Genomic DNA, 26,575 nt, shown 5'->3' on the forward strand with positions numbered 1-26,575 from the left:
TAATTAAATTATTACTTCTGTTAAATATGTTTTACCATAAAACGCTAACTTGATGATCAATTGTTTCAGGTCAATCGTTTTAGTGTACCACCATAATCGTGGAATAAAAATAATTCAGACGAGACTGCAATTTGTTTGTAGAAGGTAAACACATTCAAGGTAAACACATGTTCAAAGTTTATGCTCAAGTCACGCTTTTAATTTGTCTACCTACGCATTTGTATGCATGTCTGTATCTGTATGCATGTCTGTATCTGTATGCATATCTGTATGCATGTCTGTATTTGTATGACATATGTACGAATGCTTATTAAAAGTTTGTATTTATTGTTGTGAGATAGTGAACTGTGAGACAATGAATTTTAGTCATCAAACGTAAGTCTCAAATTTGAGGCAAATAAAGATACAATTATCTGAAGCAACAACTTTTCTAATGATATCACGCAATGCGTACCTATGCGTACTTGGTGGCATTCTTATGAATGAGTCAGTGTTTTGTAGTTATACAATTCAAGAAATATTTAAAACAGTCTATGATAAGGTTGCATAACTGTTTTAACTATATAACAAATGGTTTCATTTGAGCAAATCCCAGAATAAATAAAACACGTGTTTGTTAGTCAACTATTCAATCTTCAAAAGATTTTAAATTTTTGAAACAAAGAAACTGTATCCGAGTTTACAATTGTTCAAAGTTATACCGTGACCTGTTTGCGTGATTTCTCTTTATTTTGTCTTGCTAGAAAACTTTGAACGTTTAAAAAACGAACAACTTTTTTATGTTCAATCAAATTCTACAAAATTAAAAAAAACATTTTAAAAAAATTAGAAAAAAAGTAATTAGAAAAAAACTTTAGAGGTTGCAGTCTAAAAATGTCAGCCTTTACTTGGTTCACCTGCTTGCACCCACGCCAACAAACGCAGATGAATACACTGACACTCACACACACGCATATGTACGCCATGACATTCATTGTTTAGTTTCAGAGAAACTAAATCAGAAAAATAAATTTCTATAAAGATGTTTTGCCGAAGGCATTTTAACGATGAAGCCACTCAGTTTAGAAATATTTTATATTTATGTTCTTTCTAACTGCTGACAAATTTATACATCACAATTAAAACATTTATTTATTTATTTGTGTTGAATTTCACATGATGAAAGTTAAACGTGCGATACAGAGTTAGACGAAGGAATAGCTACAAATACTCGCAGGTTTCGTAACATTATGTAGTGTGCAGAGGCAAACAGTAGTGTTAAAAATAAAAAGTTGACAAATATCATCTGAAATAGAAAAAAACTAGAAATGAAGGAACGAAAAAGAAAATGACAGAAGGTCATAGTGGACGAGAGATCTATGTGGGCAGAGTTATATATATAAGTCTATGCCTCTCTCTCTCTCTATCTCTCTCTTCGTGTTTGTGTGTGTGTGTGTTTCTATGTATGTGTTTTACATTTTAGTTCGCATGTACATGTTTGTATGCTTGTATATCTATATGTTTGTATGTTGAAATACTTTTATTTTTTATGTTTAAGTTAGATTTATATTGTACGTTCACATTTTTGTATTTGTATTTGTTTTATTCATTTGTATATTTATTTATTCCGTTTACGCTTGCATCACCGTGTTTGAACTTTGTTATTTATAACATTTTCGGTTTTTTTGTGTCGGCATGAAAAGTTTCTACAAACATTCAATTGAATCATTCTGTTTGTCTTTTGACTGTGTATTAACTTATTTTGTGCTGATGATCTTTGCGTTTTATTGACATACGCATATAAAATGTAAATAAAAATGTTTGACGTTTTTGGGTGGTTTTCCACTGTTATCATATCACTGTAGTTAAATTGTTAACTTTGTATAACTCTGCATATGTGTGCGTGTATATGTTCTTATGTACATGTATGTTGTTATGTGTTGTGCGTGCGTGTGAGTGTGGTGTGTGGGTATGTGTGTGTGTGTGTGTGTGTGTGTGTGTGTGCGTGCGTGTGTGTGTGTGGTGTGTGTGTATAAATATATGTGTAGAGAGTGATATAAGGTTAAAGGTAGCATCTTGGCAGAGCATTTCATCGAATATGATCTGCATTATTTATTACATTTTTACAGCGGATATGAATCCATAAATTGATGGTGAAATGTTTCATTTGAAGTTGAAAAAATACCTCTTAGTTTTTCTTTCCGAAAAATATGTTTTATTTTTTTAAGCAACAAGTGACTAAAATTTAAAAAGGTTGAAAATAAAGTGAAAAAACAATAATAAATTTCTTGAATTCTTACGCAAAACTACCTTCTGAATTTAAAAGCATTTAAAAAATTTTGATTTGAGAATACAAAATAAACAATGAACACTCGAAACGAAGAGAATCACTTTTTATTAAATAACCGATATCAAACTATGAATAATGAACACATATGAATCACCATCAGCACGTTGCCACGAATCACAACCAACAACAACACGCCGCCACGTCCAACAACCACACACAAACACACAAACCTTTGTATTCCTGCGCAATGTAACCAGGCATGACGACCAGACTGACGAGGAGGTCGGCGATGGCGAGCGACACGAGGATGTAGTTAGTGATGGTCCGCAACTTTCTTTCGATGATAACCGAAATGACAACCAGCAAATTGCCGATGACACCCGCAACTTCGACGATGAGGAGGAAGAAGACCTGCCAGTTGTTGTCGACGTTGTTGCTGTCTTCGGCAGACTGCGTGCTACTCTCATCTGAAATGTTGAACGAGGCGCTCGACGGCGTTGGCGGATAAAAAAAATCCGACTGAAAAGAATAATTTGCCGATGCCAATAAATAATCGTTAAGTAGTAGTTGCTGCTGTTGCTGTTGTTCTTTGAAGGTGTTGTTGTAAAAAGCGGTAATTTTGTTGATGTCTGATGGTGAGTTGAAGCTTAGCGAGGGATCATTCCAGAGTAATCCTGAATCATTAGAGAATGTTGAAGAGGGCGACAACAAGTCGTTAGATGACCACTGATTCCATAATGACGATGTCGTTGTCTTTGTTGGGCCAGACATTTATTACTTTTTATTTGATTTCTTCATTCGTTTATTATTTTCATTAATTTTCAGTTTTATTTCAGACGCAGAGTGGTGGTCTCAATCACAAATTATTATCACTCAGTCGTTTCGATTGCCGTTTTATTCAAGCCACTTGGCAGTTTTTATTGGTTTTTATTTTTTTTAATTATTTTTCTCTATCAAAATAATGTTTAATTGTGTTTACATTACAGCAGCTATAAAAATTTTTTATCAACGATAAAATAAATACAACTCATCTGCCGGATATTACTGCCAGTAAATTTTCAATTCATCAACTGTTGTGACAACCCTTTTAAAGAAACCTTATTTCAAATATTTTATTTATTTATAATTAAAATATAATTAAATAATAATTGAATTTTTTGGAAAGTTCATAATTAAATCAATTATTTAATGATGCTATTGTTATTTTAACAATAAATTAGAAGGGGAGGCAAGGATGTTTGGATTGGGTTGGAAAAATAGGCCACACATTTATTCTTCAGGATTTTTGGTCGTTGGTAACATTTCTAGTGTAGAGTCAAATCGGCACACATCGAGGTGATCAAATGCTTGAAACGTTATTACGTAATAAGAAATTTCAAAACATATTTATTCATTAATTTGAAAATATGAATATGAAATTACCGGTAACATTAAATTTGATTGAATTCGTTAAAAAATAAGTTAAATTTTACATTGAGTTTGACCGTGTTTATAGCAAAATCAATTGTGTAAAGCGGTGGTTATCTCAAAATTTTATTCAAGTAAAAATGTGTGCGTGCGTGTGTGTGTGTGTGTGTGCTTGTGCGTGTATGTGCATGATAGCGTGCCTACGACAGAGTTTTCAATCAAGCCGATAAACAATTAAAACGCAAGTACATTCGATTCAAAATAATTTGCAAGTAACTTCGTTAGTTAAGAATTTTCAACAACTTTTCAATCCTTCTGTTAATTTGACGCTGGTAGAATTTTTAACAAGTTATACCCATGAACATTTGAAAAAACGTTCATTGGTACGGGGTTCATGAAAAAAATATGCGGCTGAACATATGCATAAACGTACATTGAAATGTGAGTGTTAAGTCATTATGCATGTAAGAAGCTATTGTTGTGGAGTCAGGGGACCTCCTCTATCGCTGGCCCAATATATCGTCTGCTGCTGCAAACTTGCTGGGCTAGTAAATGATGATAGAGAAAGAGTGAATGTGCGTAGAAATGCGGCATTATCAAACAATGGGAAATGCTCAACATTTCACAAACTCATTTACTTTTCAGTGCATTTAGGACGAAATGTAAAGAAACAAACGTGCAGAGATACATATCGGTACAAACAGCAAAAACGCAAAATAAAAAAGAATAGTGCCTGTGACGTGCGAATGCATTCTCTAATTTGCTCACGATCACACGGTATTGTCGTCCTTTCTGTTGTTTGATGGTGTTGTCTATCATGTTGTCTTTCTTGCTCGTGTTGTTTTGTTGTTGTTTTTGTTGTCCGCGCTTGTTATTGTCGTCGAGGCGTGGAATAGCAAACCAGTTAAACTTTAATATCAATATTATGACACTTGACACGAATGTTTCAGTTTGTCGGGATGACAAATGATGATAGACCAACAAACAAACGGCATAGAATGACAAACTCGTGCATAATAAATACTATGTAACACGCATGTAACGAGTTTGAATTTATGTCTGTGTATGTGTGCGTGCGTGCGTGCGTGCATGTGTGCTTAAGTAATTTTGTGACTTGATAAAGTTCAATTTAATTATTTAGTTCACAGGCTGGTCGATGAAACAAAGAAAATATTTTTTTCTCATACCATTTGGATGAATAATTTTTAAAATTGTTAAATAAGTTTTCTACAATTAGATTAAATTTTAAAAGTTAATTAAATCAAGAAAATGACTTGCACAAGAACTAACAACAGAAATGCCATCCAGACTTAACTTGAAACTTAATAAACCTTATTCATTAAATTACTTATATTAAAATTTAAAAATACTAATACAACATTAATAACACATTAGTAATGAATTTAATTAAATTTTTATACATTTTAATTACACATCGAACTTTATTATCAAATTATTATTAATCTTTTTTTCAAATCAAAATCTCGTATTTAACAAATGATACTAAGAACAAACCAACAAAAAAAGTTTAGTGAAACATTAATTTATATTTTTATTCAACAAAATCTTTCAATAAACAAAAAAAAAGACAAAAAGATTTCATTGAAGATCAATTTCTGACATAACAACGCGAACTTGCAATTCGTTTTATGAACTGACAAAAACAACAACATTCTTATATGTATTCAGGTTACTGTGATGTATGCATTCATGTGCGTGTATATATGTTTTTGTGTATGTATGTATGTATAAGTATATATATACATATAAATAATATTTATTATATGTGTATAATATTATGTTTATCTATGTATATGTTTATTTATATATATATATTTCTTTATGTATATACTTTTTAAATTTTTTATTTATTTGTTTATTTATTCGTTTATTTGTATATAAATATATTTCTTAATTTATTTACTTGTTTATTCATTCGTGTGTGTGTGTGTTTGTGTGTATGTGTGTGTGTGTGTGTTTGTGTGTGTGTGTGTGTGTGTGTGTGTGTGTGTGTGTGTGTGTGTGTGTGTAGTTTTTATTGTCAACTTCATAGACGGTGCAATGCTACAGACGGGCGAGTATTCTCTGAAGCAAGAAAGCTGCGGTTATTAATTAATTAATTAGGACGTTTTAATGTTACAACAACAACAACCACGACAACAATAACGATGACAACAACATTTACGACGACAACGATATACATGCATATTATCAGTTGTGTTTATGATGAAGTTTTGATTTGAATAAGCGTAGCTGGTTGATGATGGATCGTTTTACAAAATAAGCTTATTTACACTCTTAGCCTTGTATTTGTTTATTTGCTCACTTTCCATATAGATAAATAAATAAAACTTGTACACACAGAAACATTAATATATATATATATATATATAAATTATTTTATTATTTTTATTATTAGGAGAAAACTTAATATAGCGTTTGTTATAGCAGTTTTCACAAACGCTATCAACTTATAACTAATATTAATACTAAAATAGCAAGAATGAAAAGAAATAAACTATAATAAAAAAAAAGGTATGTCTTTAATTGTCTTTTAAATTCAGCAATGTTCATTCCAGGCATTCTGAGGGCTGACTGTGACACAGATTTTAAAAACAATTCTTTTATTTATGGGCAACCAATGCAAATCACTCAGGATCGGTGTGGCATGATCTGATCATACCATCGACATCCAGCCACAATCCAGGCAGTACGGTTTTGTATCAAGTGTAGAATTTTGATGGATCTAGCCTTATTATATATATATAATATACGTGCTTAGATATATACGTGTGTGCGTGTGCGTTTGTTGGTATGTGTTTTGTGTCTGTTGAGAAAAAAAATTAAAAATGCGACCGAAAACCTCACCCTGCTGAACCTCCGTTATGCATTACCCCAGACATTACCATTGCTACCACAAAGATGCATAGCTACCGCAGCTACCACAAAGATACATAGCTGCCAAATAGACACATAGCCACTGAGCTTTTCCTTCAATCATTTGGAGCCACCGCTTCTGGTTTTCTAACTTTTCAACCTTCTGCTTGCTGCCTTTGCTTTTTTTAAATCTCTGGCCAATTTCTCAGTTTGAGGACAGCTTTCAGTATCTAGAGCAAGCATTTTTGCCAATTTTTGAACAGGACAGGCAATATGCTCATGTTTTAAGCGACAGATATATTACAAGTTGGGAGCACATCAGCTGAAGTTGGGAGCACATCAGCTGAAATTGGGAGCACATCAAATAAAGTTGGGAACACATCAGCTGAAGTTTGGAGCACATCAACTGAAGTTGGGAACCCATCAGCTAAAAATGGGAGCACATCAGCTAAAGTTAGGAACACCTAAGCAAAAATACCAGCTGGCTTTTAAAGTTAAATTAGACAGCTTCAAATTTACCTTGAACAAATCATGTGCTGCCTCACTGTTTGAATTTCAGTTGCAATACTTTCATTTTTTGTTATCCTTTCTTTCCTTTTTTATAAACTATCCATTTGCCATGAACAAGTTTTTCGGTATGATTGTTTTCATCACATGGAACACATTTGGCTTTTATTTAGCAAATAAATTGCTTTCTTTACTAACTACAGATGATACAAAATTTGAAACGGTATACTGCATGCCAACCGTGCCAGCACTTGTTAGCAAAACTTCCTTGGGCTCGTGATTACTTTGATTCTGCAATTATAAATGCGTCAAATATTTTTCCGACTTTTTCGTTTTCATTTGAAACTAACGTTGAAATATCTAAAAGTGCAATAAAAAGATCAGAACGAGAACTTAAGCTAATGAAGATCAGCAGATCCACCAACACCACCTGCCAACGCAACTGATCATAATACTCGCCTGCCACGTGGTTATTAATAATGAGATCATCAACCATCAATCATTATATCTAATCGTCATGTTTGTCCTTGTAACTAGTTAGTTAGAAGAACGAACGTTTGATGTGTGAAATACGCTAACATGCATGTAATAATAATAATCAAGCCTTAACTATAGACCCAACATTGATGAGTGAAATGCTTTGTAATTATTGTTGTTATTATCACTATTATTGTTAATGTTATATTGTTTTTGTCTTGTTATTAAAAAAGTTCAGCTTAAAATAAAATTATTAAAGCTGAAAACTAAAAATCTTTTCATTAATTTGTTTAATTCATATATATATATATATATATATATATATATATATATTATTCATAAAATTAACTCATTTATGTCTTATGTGTACAAACTGTAAACCCGAATTGCTAGAGCGCAATGTTTAAGTTTGACTCAGCCAAGGAATTGTTCTAAGAATAACTGTCAGTTAAATATTTAGAGGCGATTTCCTTAATACATTTAAAAACTGTTAAACATATCTTCAAAATAACTCTCTGATAAACCAGAAGCCAGTGAAGAGCAAAATGAATGGGTTAAAGGGATTGTATTAAGGCCACATGAAACCAATCTTGTAGTCCAATTTTGGACCGACTGCAGTCAGTCTAGCCATATTTACACCAGACAGGTTGAAATAGTCTATTTTTGAGTGGATAAAGAAATGTACAAGACATTGAAGAGTATGCTTGTTCAAAGATCGTTTGACGAGCCTAAGCTTATGCAATTTTTCAGAACATTCTTTCGAAAGTGCCCTAGTGGGAACGTTAAAAGACATATTATTATCATAAACAAATCCCAGTCAATGTCCGAATCGCCAAATCTGATAGACTCAATGTTCATATTTTCTAATTTTTGCCTATAGTTGTATGTAATTATGTATAATTATGTTTATCTATAAAAATTGTTAATCAACTCACAAGATATTTGTGAATTGTTTTATTGATAAGAAGATAGTGAATTTGCCACCAATTACTTCTCTATAAACAATAACGCACGTGAGCGAGTATGAATGTATGTGAAGAACGTGTGATGTGTCTGTATAACATGGCGTAAATTTCATTTTTTACTAATCTGCTAACAGGTTAATTAAAAAATTTATTTAAGCTGAATGAGATAACATACCTGATACCTGATCCATGATTTTTTATTGGATGAACGAAGTGCGGTTATAAAAAAAAAATACTGGTTTTGCTTTGTAAACAACCAAATAAATTTTTAAATTAAATGTACCGGCAATTTTATCGTAGTAGTGTAGTTTATAATATCTTAAAAATGTAAACATTTGTTTTAATTTAATTTATTATTTTATGAAAATTACTGGTTCGTTTGATTAAATTATTACCAGCCTCTAACAAAGTTTATTATTGTATCAATAGTTCCTCACAATCGTCCTTCACTTCATTTGTTCTTTTTTTTGAAGTCAAACAAATTGTATGTTTCAAAATCATCAATTGATTAATTATGGTTGTAAATAAGATTATTTAATCATCATAAAATCTTGACTATGTAATCAAAATTCATAGTGATGGTTGTAATCATATTCATAACAATGATTTTGATTATGTAAATTAATGTTATTTATCCTGCGGTTTCAGTAGCAAAGTGACATTCTTGTCAACAAAATGCCTTCTGAGCACTGTTTACTAACCTTCAAAAGCAATTGCGAATGTCATTATATCGCTTTTTTAATTTAAAATGTCGTGTTTAATTTGAGGAACCGTGTTAAGCTGTTTGTTTTTCTTAATGTTGGATGAAAATTAAATGAATGTAAACACGTTAATCCGTATTATTTTTTGATATTTAAAACAATGGGAAATAATTAGACGGTGAAAATTGAAAACTGACGCTATTATTTTGGGTGGAATGTAAGCATAAAATGCAAAAGAGACAAAATAATAATATTTGTTTACTAGTTCGCTAAATGGCATTCACAGATAAAAAAAACAACACCGATATCCAGTTTCGAATTTTGTCATTATTTAAATGATGAACATTCGATTTTTATTTCACGTGGGTGTGAAATTATCATAAGTTAGGCACTTATCTAACTTATTAACACTAGACATTTGCACCTTTTATTATTGTTTTGCGGAATTTAGCAAATAAGTTTTTTCAAAGATTGAGTTTCAAATAAAATATTCATGAGATTTTCAGTTTTGACCAGCATCACCATTAAGCCAAATGACCACTCAGCACGTGAAAATGAATGGATCTCCATAACAGCCTTCATTCTTAGAATTTGTTCGCATCGTAATAAAAGACGCTAAAATAGCATTGAAGCGATGAAGCGATAGGCCTTGTTTGAACGATAGTCCTATTGCCAATCCGACAGTGCACTATGAGAAGAGGTGATTGCTGGTACATTCAGTTTGAAAAATAACGCGAAGGTTTCAACTTTCAAATCGTGTGGTTTAAAGATTCAATAACCATCATGGCGGACTTTTCACGCACCTATCTAATCAGACGTTCCAACGGTACACACATTTAAGTTATTTCACACATTACTCATGTTTAATAATAAAGTACAAAAACAACTGCAAAGGACTTGCGGATTGAGAGAAGAAACCGCAGTCAGAGAAATTTGTTTCAAGTAAGTTGAGATTCATTTATGTTACATTCATGTTTGTCCGTTCTACACCTTCTATCTATCTAGACAACATAAATGCATAAATGAACAAATAAGATTGATTTGACGCGGTAAAAGCGTTGACACTTTCATTGTTAGTTGAATGAAATTTATCGTCAACAAAAGAAAATGCGTTAGTGAAATACTCTATTTGGTACCTAACTTTCAAGCAAACGAAAGTAAAGACAATTTGGAAAAATCCAGCAAGGAATCAATAATTAATCGTGGCTAAAATTTGTGATATCACAAAAGCAAATAATAAACATTTTGAAGTAAGTTTTCAATTTATTTCTTCTGAATAAATAAGAGATCAAAATGCATGCTGGTACGTTATATCCTGGTTTTATTGACTGTGGCATTCAGATCAGCAGGCAGACAATGCTGTGCACATTTTGATGCACACAGATGGCCCATAAACTTCGAGCCACGTCAGTAAGGAGACAAGCTGTACTGCTGCCTTTAGTCACTCCATCACTACACCCGCACGCTCGCTAACTCATTTATTTCTCATTTCTTCATATTATAAGATTTTTTTATTTTCATTATAACGTACAATGTTGAAAATATATTCCGTTCGCAATGTTGAATGCATATTTCATTTGCATGTGATATCTGATCCCTTTTTCCAAACACTCCTCTATTATAAATTATATTTCCTCAACTGTATCGATTAAACCATCTCTTTCATTTGTTTATATCTTTCATTCGTTCGTTCGTTCAATCAGTCCAGGCTGTTACGGCTCATGGATTGAATGATCGTATGATGGAGCGTGGAGTGAAGAAATGAAAGACTCAAATGAAATACACAGTGCACTGCGACGAAGCAATCAAATTCTTGCCGACTGGCTGACTGGCCGGCTGACTTATTTTATACCGCCACTGCCGGTTTAATTGAGTTACGCTCTCTATATTGAATTATTAAACAAACATCAAGATCTAATTAGAGACACAACAAATTCTAAATACATGGCACATGCATGGTTACGTACCTGCGTAGTTAAATTATCATCATCCTTCACCTAACTATATTGCATTGTTACATTAAAATGTTTTCTTTTGAAAATTTTTGTTATTTCTTTTATCGATTATTAATGTTTATTTTCTTATTTTTTTAAAGCCATTTTGATTTCATATTTTTCCTAATTTTTTTGAAATTTTGCGTTGTCATCCATTTTTATAATTTCAATTTCTTTCTAATCTAATGTGTTATTAATTCTTTGCATATTGTACCAGGTTGTACCATGTTTGCATGTTGTACTTCCATTTGCTAGATTTTAATTTGGCGAAGAATATAAAGCAAAAATTAATTTTACGAACAAATACCAGAATTACAAACTTTTGTATATATTTGTTGGAAATTAAAGCAAAATATGTCGTTTTGACGAAGTTATTAACGTGACAAATCTAATATCTAGCATGATAGCTTTGTATTTAATTTTTACCGGTTCTTATTTTACCCTACTCTTCAAAAAATTTTCAGGGTATGAAAGTTTAATGCAATCAACTTGAGTAAGGAGCAATTCACAGGCGATGCAAGATGAGTAATAAGAAAGATGTTGCAGCTTTGAGGTGGCAATTTTTGCAACTAGAAATTTTCGGAGTCCAACTTGAATGTAGGTAGACACATATGATCCATTTTACTTGTCGCCAATTATTTTTTTCATTTTCATGTAACATCATTCTCATTCAATTCAACTCTCCACTACCTGTTCATAACTTTTCATTTAAATGAGACTCTGATGTGTGAGGGTCATATATTTAGATGAACAGACAAATTTTTCAGCTCCAAATGGTCAAAGTAAGAAAACCTGGACTTTTGATATATTTACAGAATGCCAGATTTGGATTACACGTTTATTAGAACTGTATTAATGAGGGAAAATCTGAAAGAAAAACTTCGAAACATCTGTCAAAAATGGATGGGTGACTTTTTTTAATTCTTTATGATGCAGCTCTTTCAAACGCAGAGCTGCTTACTACATGTTATTCTAAACATGTAATTAAATGTTTGTGCCACAAAGGCACACTATCTACACCAAACGACACACATGTACATCATGTCTTCACATGCAAGCACCTCGGTCTTTGAGTTTCGGACAGACAGTATTCAAACCATGCCCTCGCGTAATAGCAGCGCGAGACATGGCACTTCTACAGACTTAGCTAACTCAGTGACCAATGACACTTACTTAATCAATCAATTGATAAAATAGTTTATAAAACGCCATTTCTGCAATGTTCAACAGCACTCCTTGATGAATTTAACAAACAGATAGGTCTTGAGATCAGCTCTGAGCTTCGTAAGTGAAAAAGAAGCAGTTAGAGGAGGTAGAGAATTCCAGAGAAAAGGTCCAAAAAAAGCAAACGCAGATTCAGCATAAAAGTGTTTAACAGAAGTTAAGAAAAAGTGAGAACGAGAAGATAATTGTAAACTGGGCCGGTTTAATTAATATATCTGGTAAGTCCTACTTAGGATATAATAAAGATCGAGACTTGAACATTAGATTAATGTGCAAATTTTAAAAAAGTTTCCATATTTTATAGGTAGCCAGTGCAAGAGACCAAGATATGGAGATAAATGGGAAAAAAGGGGCACGAGCAACCAGACGATCAGCAGAGCAAAAGGCTTAACATGAAGAATAGAGTGTAGAATCAGGAAAGACATAGTAGAGCGAATTGCAATAATCAATCCTAGACAAAACTAATGTAGGAACAAGTAAAAGAAGAGTAGAAGTTAGAAAAGGTAGAAGTTTTTTATTCCACGTAGATGAAAGTAAGAACTTTTAACAACACTATTAATCTGAAAAGAAAGATACATGCTTACAAAACTTATCAGAAATGAGAAAAATTAAGAGTTTTAGAATTAGGCAAGTTAATAGACGGAATAGTAATAGAGTGGTAAGATTTATTAAATTTGCACCCAATATTATTAAAACGTATTAATTCACTCTCAGTATAAATGACACTCCGTGACATTAAAAAATAAACTAGAACAAGATTGTTAAATTAGTGAAATTTAAAAAGATGGAGAAGGATTTAGGAAATGGACAAAAAAGGTGGACACCGTTGGTTTCTTAACATTACCTTTCAAATGTACACATTTATTTTTGATAAGTTTAGAGTGAAATTTCATTTGACTACATTGCAATCAATGATAATAAACCAGCGCTCAGTTGAAGGTTAAAGACCAATTATATGCTGCTGTTACGCGATGGCATGCGAAATTCAAAGACCATCATACGAGCTTGGTGCGGTGCTTGCGCGTATGTGCGTCGTATGGTGTGGTGGATAGTGTGGTGGAACAGCCTTTGTTGCACGAAAATTTAATTATATGCATGGACTAACATGTAAGCAGCTCTGTTTCATTATAAAGAACAAAATTTCAGAGGAATCAACAACGCACAAACAGCATATAAAAAATTGAATGCGACGCACAACAGACAATTCATGTGGTAGGTGGAGGTCTTTTGTCATATTTTAATCTGTTCACTACGTAACAGGAGAGGGCAACCTCCACCATTAGACCAATAACCGCCCAAAGTTGTTCGTTATGGATATAATATGGTTTGTATAGTATAAATATTTAGTATGTTTATTTTGTAATTGTAATCAATCACCTCTCTCTTTCTGTGGTTCCCTGTATCAATTATAATGTATGTGTGACATCATTGCTTCGCTTGTTTCCACTAGAGCGCAAAAATGGGAGAGATACGATAGGCAGATATGGCGTTTCCAGTCCAAAATTTCTTAGCATCTATACAATACATACACACTATAAGATTATTAACTCCTACCCTGCTTAAGTTTTTTTTTTGTTACATTGTTATTTTCGTACATAGTTGCTTTTGTTACATTTTCAGAAAATGAAATTTTTCCAAATTTCAATTTTCAAATTAACTTAACTTTTAAATCTCTAAAAAAGGTGCAAATCAAAGTTTACCTTTAGTTGATGGTCATGTACAAACAGTACAGTCCATAGAGATCTTTCGTTCTAATTTGTCGCCTCGTTAAGTTGATTAATTGTTTGGTGGGTGAATTGTGTCGAGTGACACGCGATTATTTTATAACGTTTAGAAGTCGCACAGCCAAGCAGAAAAGCTGAAATGGCTGGCAAACATGACGGACTGGAATTAATAAAAGAATCCTTAAATAGTTGTGATGGTCATCTGGACTATGACATTGCCCACGTATTCATCGTTCTCGGGGCTTCTGTTCGTATTATTTTATTATTTAATATTTTTTAAAAGTACTTACATTTGGATTGGTTAAAGTTAAAATATTGCAAAGGCCATAGCTAGCATTTTGATTTTGGGTCTGTTGTAAAAAAAAACAATATTTTATAAATAATCATATTTTATATATATTTATAAGTTTTATAATGAAAATGAATTAAAAAATTAAGATTTTAAAAGTATTTGTAGGTCATCATATTTGTACATTATATTTTATATCATGCAAACTACAAGAGAACTAAACAAGCTAATCAGGATTATATACAACATACATATACAACATACTCTACATAAATTACAGAAGTATTATTTTTGACTTAATCATATACTTTATAAAAAATATTCAAGTAATCTTTGTTGATATAATTATTATAAATCTTTCTTGAACTGTTGGCATTGAAGCTGGCTATACTACTATTATAATCAGTCAACAAAATACAAGTATAAAACAACAACAACAACACATGTTTAGACGACATTTTCCCCAAGATCAGGGGTTGCCGTTTGGCTACCTATGATGAAACCGAAATACCCCTTGATGCCATTCACATCTGTCACTTGCCTTAGTATCACGCAACCCCGCTTTCACTTTGTCCTTCTCCACCTGCTCTCTCCATCCCAGTCACGCAACCCCGCTTTCACTTTGTCCTTCTCCACCTGCTCTCTCCATCCCAGACCTCTTCCTATCACTCCTTCAACCTCGAACTCCAACACTCGCCTAATCCCGACCCTTTCATCCCTTCTCAACACATGTCCATACCACCACATTCTCAATCTCCTTATCAATGTCACAATGTCCTCATTCAGTCCCATCCTCGACATCAGCTCTGTACTACTCCTATCCTTCACTTTAACCCCACACATCCTCACCATAGCTCTTTCAGCCCTCTGCAGTACACTTTCCTCCTCTCTCCTCAACACCCAAGTTTCACCACCATATACCATTGCTGCTCTCACACAAGCTTTATATACCCTTCTTTTCATTTTCACTGACCATTTCTTTCCACACAATACCCCACCAAGTTCCCTAAATTTCATCCAAAATACAAGTATAAATAGTTGAGAAATAAATGATTGCCATTACAACCTACAAGTGATTCAACGGCAATTATTACAAATGTTGAGATTATATTTTAAATATTACTATGATGTTTATGATAAATTTTGTAGTCCTGGGAGTGTATTTAATTGATTGCATGACCTTAGCTTGTATATTTATGATACTGAATTTATGATCTCTAATCCTCTGCATTTCTAAAAAAAAAAACTTGATTACATTTTTTACCGATTGCACAACATTCACAGTGTCCTTACTTTATATTTCCAGTCTTCAATCATTTTAATAAATTGTAAGTGATTCCTGGAAATTTACCTAAGATACACAGTGTAAATGTAAAAATAAAATTAATTTTCATGGAGTAATAATTGAAAAGTTGTACAGTATAACAAAAAAGTTACATTTGTTGAAATTCATATTCTAACAGCAAAAGTACTTTTTTAATTAAACTTAAGAACAAAGCTTGTTGAAACTTATTATTTCTTAAAGTATAATTTCACTTTTTGTGTCCAGAAGGAGACAATAATTGATGCAATATTTGATAAAATAAAAATATTATACTTTTTAAGTAAACTTTACCTTTTAAGTAAGGTTTAAGGTTGTTTAAAATTATAGATTAAAAAAGTATTTTGTAAAAAAATGTTTTTTTTCTGTGTTATTAGCAATTAGATAAATGTAGTTTTATTTATATTAAGGGAGATTTGGCTACGAAAAAAATCTATCCAACACTTTGGTGGCTGTACAGAGATCAGTTGTTACCAAAGAAAATATTCTTTATTGGGTATGCTAGATCCAACTTGACTGTTGATGACATAAAGAAAAAAACTCACAAATATCTCAAGGTTTTCACGTGTGACCTTTTATTCTTCTTTTATTTTTTTGTTTTGTAAATTTATTAACTGATTTATTTAGGTCAGCAATGATCAAACGAAGCTGTTGGAATCCTTTTTTAACGTCAACTATTACATACAAGGTTTGCTAAGATAATTTACTGGCGTGTTTATTATTTATTTTTGTATTTTTCCAATGATGTTTAATTGTTCGGCTAATTTAAACTGAATTTACATTTATCAGACTGAAGTTTAAAAGAATTCATTCCTGAATGGACTGAACTTTCATAGTTTTCACATTTAATATCATTTTCCATAGTTTCTAATATCTGTGCTTAGAGTATAATTTTTAAAAATGTATTTTCAAATAAAATTTCAAACTGTGGGCAGTTGAATATTTTTTGGCAATTTGTCTTTTTTGTTTTACTGGAAGCACAAGGGGCATTCATATTCTTTCTCCAATTAGATAACCTCCAATATTGCCTCTTTATGCTTTAATCTGTTACCTCTTTTTTTAAAGTAGAAAATTTTGATCTCACAATGAGTATTTATTTGATTTTCAGTCATTTTAAGTACTTCTCAAAAGGACAATGTTTTCATTATAATGCCTGCTACTTCTTCTTCTGCATGTCTGTCTAACACAACAATTGCACAATTTTCATTGAAGGTAATTACGACGACAAAGACGGTTTTGAACAGTTGGATAAAAAAATAAAAGAGCTGGACATGTGTTCCCACAGAATATTTTACTTTGCCTTGCCACCGACTGTGTACAAGAGTGTCTCCTCCTTGATTCATTTGCATTGCAGAGCTGCTGGGTTAGTAGTGCCTCATCAATTGTATGGACGTGTTTGGTTTGATTGGTTGGGTTGTTGTTGCAACACTGCTGGTTCATTTTTACCATTTCTAGTTTATCAACTAATATGTTTTGTTTCATCTTGTTTCTACTTGATGTTTTGTTTGAAAATTGCTTTTTTAACGAATTACATTTTTAACCAGAATTCACAAAAATAAATTTTGTGTGACCTAATGTTAATTTTTTTCAATTTAGGGCATATAAGTGCCAAAAGTTAGTGAAGATTTTAGTACTTTTAGCAGTACTTCCCAATTTAATATTATAATGGTATCGTTGAATAATGTAATTATTTTAGAAAAATAATTTTAGTTTATTAACTCAAGTAAACTTTTTATGAATCTTCAACATAAAAATTTTGCTTGTTTTATCTAATTATTTAAATATAGTTATTTAATATTTCGCTACCTTACAAATTTTTGTATTGGGCTTTCTTATGTAAATAAGGCTTTCTTTAACAAAAATAGTGCAGTTTTATTTTTATTTTGATAACAATAGCTTCTATAACAATGCTGTTGAAATTTTAGTCCATATATATGCCTTTCATTTTGTTCACTGATATTTTTCTTAAGATAATGCCTAAACATTTTTTATGAACATATCTATAATAATTTTTGTTGACCGGTTTGTCTTTTGAATCTTGCTTGTTAAGTCAACAGTTGATATAAAAGCAAAGTTAGATGTTAGTTAGGCATGCTCTGTTCATGTACAGTTTTGTGATTCGATTATTGCATTTGTATTTGTAATTTGTATATGATCAAACTATTATCTGCCTAGGATTTAGAGTTTTATTTAACTAAGTAATTTGTAAGTCAGTTTTTGAGCCATGAAATAATGTTTTGGTACCATTATGGGACGGAAATATGCAAATAAAATTATGTTTGAAATGGTTTTTTTATGAAGTTTAAATGTTTTTATTTTGTGTAATTGCAAAACATTTAGGCTTTTGTAAATTTTGGTTTTTGGAGGAATACACCAAAAGTTACCATTTTTTTCACTAAAATGCTATTACATTAAGGTTAATTTAATACGGTGCTTCACAACCTTTTTTCAGTTGTTAAACATTTTGTCTTCTTTACAACTACCGTGCTCTCATGTTTTACAAAAAGGATTTACATCTACTTCTGCTAGAGTATTTAGACATAAGCAATGACGTCTTCCAAGTGTCATGTGGCTCACTGAAATGATTAGCTCAAAAAAAGATCACAACCTCTACCATCAAAGCATTAAAAATCCAAATAAAATTTATGATGGATGAATTGCTTGCTGTTCTAGCACTTTACATAGCATATTTTAAAAACTCAAACTAATCTCGTTTTTAGGATTTGATCATTAATTTTTATTTAATTTATATTAAATTTTATTTTATATCGTTTAAAACTCCAATTTCTAATTATTCAACAATTGAACATTAACCAACACTCAATTCAAACAGCACATTTCAATTGTTCTATCATTTCTTTTTCATCACAATAGGATTGTAATATATCTTAAGAAAAGAAAAACACATTCTTTCTAACAAACTAACATCAAGTTTTTTGAAAGATTAATCTAACTAACCAGCAGACTATTTTCTTATCTCAATTTATTTGCAATTTGTCTAAAAAATGAAATTTTTTTTTTAAACTTTAGAAGTGACAAACATTGGTACTAAAAAAAACTTCAAAGTGAGACATATTCAGGGCACTGCCTTATTTTATTTAGGCATTCTTATTGACTTTTTAGCATTTTTGGGGCTTTGAAAATTTTAGTAATTCGAGCTATGGAATGATGTTTTGGTACCATTATGGGACGAAATATGTTTAAAATAGTTTTTCATGATTTATAAAGTATGAAAGTCATTTTTGTTCAGTGAATTGAAAAACGGAAAAACTCTTTTCTTCCTACAAATAAAGGTCGGTTGTGAAGCACCAGTGGTTAATTATTTCAATTCAAGAGAAAAAGGGAAAAGATTATTTCTTTGTGTAGTGGTCTTTATTCGAATTCAGTTGAAATATTATTTTTGGTGACGGTATACTGATTGTTATCATCAATATTTTTTTATTCATTTTATTATTATTATTATTTCTAGTTTGTATTAGATTAGTATTATTATAAAAATGGAACACAGCCATTTAATTTTCATTAAATAACAAACGTTGAACCTTATTTCTAATAATTTAATTGCACCACGGCCACCAATCAAATCAACCATTTCTCATTTTAAAACACAAGACACCTGCAGACGAGGATAATTGTAGAGAAGCCATTTGGAAGAGATTTGGAATCATACAAAGATCTTTCGAAGCATCTCTCTGGCATCTTCACTGAGGAAGAAACGTACAGGATCGATCATTACTTGGGCAAGGAGATGGTTCAAAACCTCATGGTCTTAAGGTGCGCGAATTCTTCCTGCATCCATTCGTATTCACCTTGTTACTTTTTCAACAATGTGAATTTACGTGTTGTTAACTGTTTCATTCAAATATACGATGTTTTTATATTAAAATATTAATATATCAGTTTAAATACAAAGAGCCTGAAAATTTCACTAGGTTTGCCAATCGCATTTTTAGCACAGTTTGGAACCGAGACAACGTAGCCTGTGTGACAATTTCTTTCAAAGAACCTTTCGGTACTCAGGGAAGGGGAGGCTACTTTGATAACTTTGGCATTATTAGGTAATTTATTATCTCATGTACGCTACTTACTGTGCATTGGTAGAAAAAGTTCATCCAAGTCTCATTCAAATGTTGGTGTTAGAGAGAATGCATGTGGTGTGTTGGCTTATGCAGTGAGGTAGGTTTCTACAGATTGCAAATAAGATGAAGTACTTTGGCTGACCTATCAGCAACTATTTAAGATATGAAATAATATTGGATAAACAATAAAAAAAATACGAATTATATTCTCTCTTTTAATTTTTATTAACGTAATTTTTACAGGGATGTAATGCAGAATCACTTGATTCAAATTCTATCATTAGTATCTATGGAAAAACCCGTTTCATTGAAAGCTGATGACATTAGAAATGAAAAGGTTTTCTTTTTTTGGCATAATGACATGTGTCTGTGAGAAGTGAGAACAGACAAAAGTTTGCTTGTTGTTGCTGGTGCTGAACAGGCATGAACTGACAATCATATTCAAGTTGAATTTAAGAATATTTTATTCAAGACAAAACGATAAAAGTGAGATGGGCAGAGAGGGGTAGGCAGCTAAGACCATGGAAGCAAAATGAAATGGCTCTAATGGTAGGAGTGAAATTGCTGAAAGAAAAGATTGGTTTAATAAAAAAAGATATAGAAATCGCTGATTCTACAGTTAGACATTCAATTAATGGTAGAACTTTTAAGCTTGTTCGCTTACATCGCAATATTTATCGACATGTTTAAAAATTAAAAAAAATTAAAGCAGGTATATTAGGAAATTTAAAGAATCAAAAGCCCGTAAATCTATATTCTACGTTTTCAATTTAAGTTATACACAGTTAAAAAGTAATAAGCTTTAATAAATGTAGAAAAATATTAAAATAATGTTATGTATATGTTGTACATGCTAAACTTCATCTGTTACTGAATGAACATATCTAAAAACTTCTTTCGTTAGTTTGTGTACTGTACAGGAGTGTGCCAAATCAAGAATTTATTCATTTCTTTTCCAGGTAAAAGTGCTGAAATGTGTTCGAGAGTTGAAACTGGAGAATGTAGTACTTGGTCAGTATGAAGGTGATCCCGACGGCGAAGGAGAAATGAAGGAGGGATATCGGGATGATCCTACAGTTCCAAACGACTCGATAACTTCAACATTTGCATTGGCTGTCCTTTATATAAATAACGAGAGATGGGATGGGATACCTTTCATTTTGAGGTGTGGCAAAGGTTGTATATTTTGTCCACTTACCGCTTTAAAAACATGTACTAAAAAACAATCTTATCGTATCGATATTATTAATTTTTTTGAAAGCTTTAAATGAACGGAAAGCCGAAGTTCGCCTCCAATTTAGAGACGTACCGGGATCAATCTTTACAACACCGAATGTTATTCATCGCAACGAGCTCGTATTTCGAGTGCAACCTGGTGAGGCAGTCTACATGAAGTTAATGTCCAAGGAACCCGGAATGCTCTTTGATTGTCATCAGACCGAATTAGATTTTACATATGGTAGCAAATACGTCGTCAGTAAAAATTTTTTCTTTATAAAAATTATTGTTTAATCATTTTAGTGGTTGATCACTCTAATTTACAATTTAAGGTTAATTATGTTTGAAGGTTATGCTATGTAAACGGTTTTGTAATCATCGAAAACTGATTAATGATAACTAAAAATATTCAAGAAATTTAAATTAACCGAAATAATAAATTTTATTTAATAGATAACTATTATGTTTAAATTGGTAAGCCACCATAATGTTAAAATTTGTAAATAATCTTTTGCTTTGTTTCATATAACTTATTTTATGTAACAAAAAATAAAGGGCATTGATCTGCCTGATGCTTACGAGCGCCTCATTCTCGATGTTGTGTGTGGCAATCAGATTAACTTTGTTAGGTCAGACGAACTTTATGAAGCATGGAGAATATTCACTCCTGTCCTTAACGAAATTGAAAAACAAAAAATTAAACCTATACCTTACAGATTTGGCAGGTTATTCATTATTTTGGCTTATAATAATTTTTAATTTCATATAGCTAATTATTATCATTATATTTTAATTTTCATCAGTCGTGGTCCCAAAGAAGCGGACGAGTTAGCTGCTAAGAATAATTTCATATACTCCGGAACATACAAGTGGATCCCACAAAAAAATAAGCTCTAAATATTTATTATCAAACAAATGAATGCTTTCAAAATTAATTTTCACGAACCGTTAAACTTTAGTCAGTAATCACATTTTGAATTAATTTGCTTATTAATTTTTTTTTTCAATTTTGTGCAACATTAAAATCTTTATCTAAATATCAAAAACTATCATGTCAAAATTTAAATGTTATTAATTGTTTTTCGCTTTACAAGGTTTTTCAATGTAAACCTTTTTGACGATTTGTAGTTTTTCTGTGTTTGTACTGTTAACAGCAAGAATAGTTAATTTTTTTTCATTAAAAATCAACGTCTGTTGAAAAATTACTGATTTGTCTAAAAATTAAAATTGATGTTATTGTGCATTTTGCATTGCAATTCATTTTCTCGACTGCTTTATGGACAAATTAATCTATCAGATCCGCCGCATCTGTCTTCCATGATCTTTGCCATCTTTTCTAACTTTCACGTCTGTCACTTATAAATACAAGGCAGTTTTTATTGTTTAAAATGATCAGGTTTTTGTGTAAATACGGCTAAGGTTTTTTAATTTGTGGAATTAGGCAACAATCCGCACTGAAAGCATTGCATTCTTTCGATTAGATCGAAATATTTGACCGTTACTAATTTTGCTGCTACGACGTCCACTATAAAAACATTAACACGCATCATGATTTGCGTATCGTTAGCATCGAAATTTTCTATTAGGTCGGTTCTGTAGGTTTACGATCGAGATCTTGTAATGACATTTATGCCTATAACTGGGTAGCCGACAGTGCAAACCGCTAAACCGTGTTAATTCGCCAGTTTTCTATTTCTAACTGCTAAAACAACATAATAGCTTTTCAAATTGATTGAATCGGTTTGTGTACTTACTGCGCAAAAAATACATACATATGTGCGGGCTTACTGATTTAACATCTGACATGACGGAATAATTAGTTACTCAAAGGCACACGTCGATGTAACAGCAAGATCTTTTATTCTGCGATGACAAATCAATTTTACCAGACAATACTACAACTTCACGGGTGGTTTATATATTCTATTCCAAATTAAGTACATCAATAAGTAGACAAAATTAATAATGATAACAAAAATTAGTAATAATAAGATGACTATTAATTAATTAATTAATTAATATAACTGACTTTAATTTAATTATAAATATAAGTGAGGTTACTGTTGGTCCGCAGATATAATACTGAGATATATGAACCGAAATTAAGTGATCTAAATAACAATCAGCGATCTAAGGCAATTAAAGCATTTCTCCTGCCAATGACCAAGTAGTCAAATAGGTCAACAACTCAAAAAGGATTTTTAATTTAAAATGACCACATCTGTATTATTTCATTATTTAAAAAATGAAAATAAATTTGATACTCCTACATGTTTCTGAAAAAATATTGGAGGAATACCAAAATAAAATACAAATCAAATAGAGAAGACGTAGAAATGAATGACAAAAAAACGAGTCACCACAATGAAGCACAGTATTATGATTATCAAAAATTTGTTTTCGACTATTGAAACAAATTGTTTAACTTGATAAATCCGATAAAAAAGCGATACATAACTACCAATTTCAAAAGAGTGAAATTTAATTTGAATTAGAAAAAATAAATACAGAAAACAAAATATTTTTTTGTTAAATGCAAGATGGTTAACTTATAATATAAATATGTGTTTGTATGAAAAATGTATTGTGTATATATATATATATATATATAGTGATTATATATTGTATATATATATATATACATATTTATAGAAACACACACACACACACATATATATATATATATATATATATATATATATATATATATATATATACCGCAAATGCACATAGAAACCTTATTTGTCAAATACGACCATAATTTATAAAATATAATATTGTTTACTTACATCGTGTGTACTGCATGAGCAGTTGTCAAATGTTTGATAAAGTTAAAAAATCAAAACGAAAACTTTGTTGCGGTTTTTAATACTCAAGAGTTGCCAGATAAACATACGACTCATTATATTTCTAACAGTAACTTTATAATTATTATCCAATTTATTAACATTATTAAGTTGGAGGATAATTATAAAATTACTGTTAGAAATATGGAAAAGCTCACCGTAAACTTTCAAAAGCTAAAAATTCGGTAAATTTTCTCAAATGTTGCATCAATTATGGTCTTCCGGCTAATATATATAAGCTATATATATATGTGTGTGTGCGCGTGCGTGTATGTGTGTTTGAAGGATGGAAGGAGATCATATTTCATACAGTATTGTTTGAATTCTACCGAATTGTAGTCAATAGTCAATTTAAAGTTTGTCTTTTCAATTTTCTTCACTAGAACTTAATGGAAATTGTTCAATTTGTGGAAAATAAAATTATCATCCGAGTTCATCACAAAAATTTAATAAAAACTATTTTTATCCAAATTCATCATAAGACCTATTTGCATGATGAATTTGAATAACAACAACTTTATTAAATTTCCGTGAAGAATTTGGATAATAATTCTATTTTCAATAAATTAAACAATTTCCAAAAAATTCCATTTATAGTAAAGAAAATTGAAGACAAATTTTAAATTGATTAATGCCAAAAATTCGGTAGAATTTATACAATACTATATATATATATATATATATATATATATATATATATTTACAATATTCTATAAATTCTACCGAATGTTTGGCGTTAATATGTTTGTAGTTCGTTTTTTCGATTTTTCTCACTAAAGTTTTTTGGTGAACGTTTAGTTTATTAAAATTAAAGATAAACTTATTTTTCGAAGCATTAAATAAGTTTATTTAAACATTCGGTAGAATTTATAGAATATTGTAAAAATTATGGTCTATTACCAACATATATATATATATATATATATATATATATATATATATATATATATATATATATATATATATATATTATACATATATACACACACATTCCTAAAATAGTGTATGTATACCTACATACAATGAAAAGCCTGGACACAAATACTTAAACAATTGAATAGTAGTTGAAGAAATTAAATTAATACCAACCAAAATACAGATTGTTCATAAAATTTTCCGAATGAATATGAATATTTCACGTCATAAAATTTCTTTTGGAAACCTCGTAGCAGGCGAGATACGTATAAAGACGTGAACGTTTGATACATGAATGAACAGTGCTGAGTATTTAATATCGCGATCACTGATGAAAATATACGTAAACTTTGAAGTTTTTAAAAAGTTGAATCAAAAAGTAAATAAGTTGGAGAATTTATTGATTTTATTCAGTCTTTCCGAAAAAATATCTCAGCACAGTAAACCAAATATATAAAAAAACTTTACAAAAACGTTTGACTAAATGACTGTTACAAAAAACTAGTATTATTGTGCAAGGTAAACATTGCAAGCAGGTTCACAAACGTTCAGATTTTTATTAAATTATCACAATTAATTTTATAATTTACCGTGAATAGCAATGTAGCCTACTTTAAAAACGATTAAATATATTTTTTAGGAAAAATATAAATGATAAAACCCTTACGCATGTAAGACAAATTTGGAATGCCATTTCAACAATTAAAAATTATAAATAGTTTAAAATGTTGCACCCACAAGGAATTAAATATTTCAAGAATGAAAAATATTATAAAACAGAGCATGCACATTTCACACAAGCTTGCAGGTAAGAAATAAAGTAAGCTTTGTAGCCGAACGAACCCAGTAGAGACTTAGAGAGTGAAATTTGACATACGATAACAGTTCATCCATCGCATTTGGATAGAAAAATCAATTTCATCTCTAAGCTTTAAATAATTTACAAAGCATAAAAAAACTGCAGTATTAAAAATTGAGTCGAATTTTATGATAAAAACAAAATTTGGTATCTAAAACTAATTTTGAATCACAATTTTGTCACTCGATATAGACTTAACTTATTTTCAACTATGACATAAAATCAATTTATTATACGAGTTGCCTTGATTTCATTAATGCTAAAATCTAATAAAATATTTTTAAATGGATCAACTTTATTGGACGGACCAAAAAACCCTTTGGTAACTATTGTCGCAACAAGTCCAATAAGAACATAAATAGAACTATTGAACCGGAACCAATAGTCTAAAAAAAACTCATAAATGATGGTTAATGAATATTGCACAAAAATGATTGGTGATTGAAAAATATATAATTATCACGACGCCAATTGCTAACAAACACAAGATTAAACAGACAGAAAAGTGTATTTAGATTTTACATGATAAATTCTTTGATGATAATAATGACACTACAATATTATTATTGGGAACGAAATAAACAAGCAGATGAAACACCTAGTACTATTTGAACCAAATAGCCAGACTGAATGAAACGATGAATAAGAATCAGGCATAACTTATAACGAACGCACTGCATTAAGAGATCTATAAAAACATTAAATCAGATAAAGTGGGATCGTTATGTTATGATAATTCTAAACACACGAGTCTTCTAACTATAATCTGTGGTTTCCATGTATACACATAGAATCACACACACACACACACACACACGCATGCACGCACACACACATGCAGATATATATACACATATATAATGTATATATACATAAAAGCTGACTATATTTGACAACCCCAAT

General features: G+C 30.9%; 3 protein-coding genes across 3 annotated transcripts; 2 read left to right on the forward strand and 1 right to left on the reverse strand.

The window, feature by feature from the left end:
* Positions 1–2,506: 2,506 nt before the first annotated feature.
* On the reverse strand, positions 2,507–2,656 carry HELRODRAFT_138230 (hypothetical protein; the record flags this gene model as incomplete). Its single annotated transcript, XM_009013620.1, has 1 exon — positions 2,507–2,656. A coding segment is annotated over one exon (150 nt), but the record flags the coding sequence as incomplete, so codon positions are not given.
* Positions 2,657–5,737: 3,081 nt separating this feature from the next.
* Positions 5,738–7,340, forward strand: HELRODRAFT_167900 (hypothetical protein; the record flags this gene model as incomplete). Its single annotated transcript, XM_009013621.1, has 2 exons — positions 5,738–5,780; positions 6,817–7,340. The coding sequence occupies 2 exons, from the start codon at positions 5,738–5,740 to the stop codon at positions 7,338–7,340; spliced, it is 567 nt and encodes a 188-aa protein (XP_009011869.1).
* A 6,944-nt stretch (positions 7,341–14,284) lies between these two features.
* On the forward strand, positions 14,285–21,949 carry HELRODRAFT_73159 (hypothetical protein; the record flags this gene model as incomplete). Its single annotated transcript, XM_009013622.1, has 11 exons — positions 14,285–14,392; positions 16,166–16,312; positions 16,383–16,443; positions 16,968–17,122; positions 19,378–19,529; positions 19,688–19,813; positions 20,078–20,171; positions 20,794–21,010; positions 21,096–21,307; positions 21,608–21,777; positions 21,856–21,949. The coding sequence occupies 11 exons, from the start codon at positions 14,285–14,287 to the stop codon at positions 21,947–21,949; spliced, it is 1,536 nt and encodes a 511-aa protein (XP_009011870.1).
* Positions 21,950–26,575: the final 4,626 nt, after the last annotated feature.

This window comes from Helobdella robusta, assembly GCF_000326865.2.
Source record: "Helobdella robusta unplaced genomic scaffold HELROscaffold_12, whole genome shotgun sequence".
Taxonomy (NCBI): Eukaryota; Metazoa; Annelida; class Clitellata; order Rhynchobdellida; family Glossiphoniidae; genus Helobdella; species Helobdella robusta.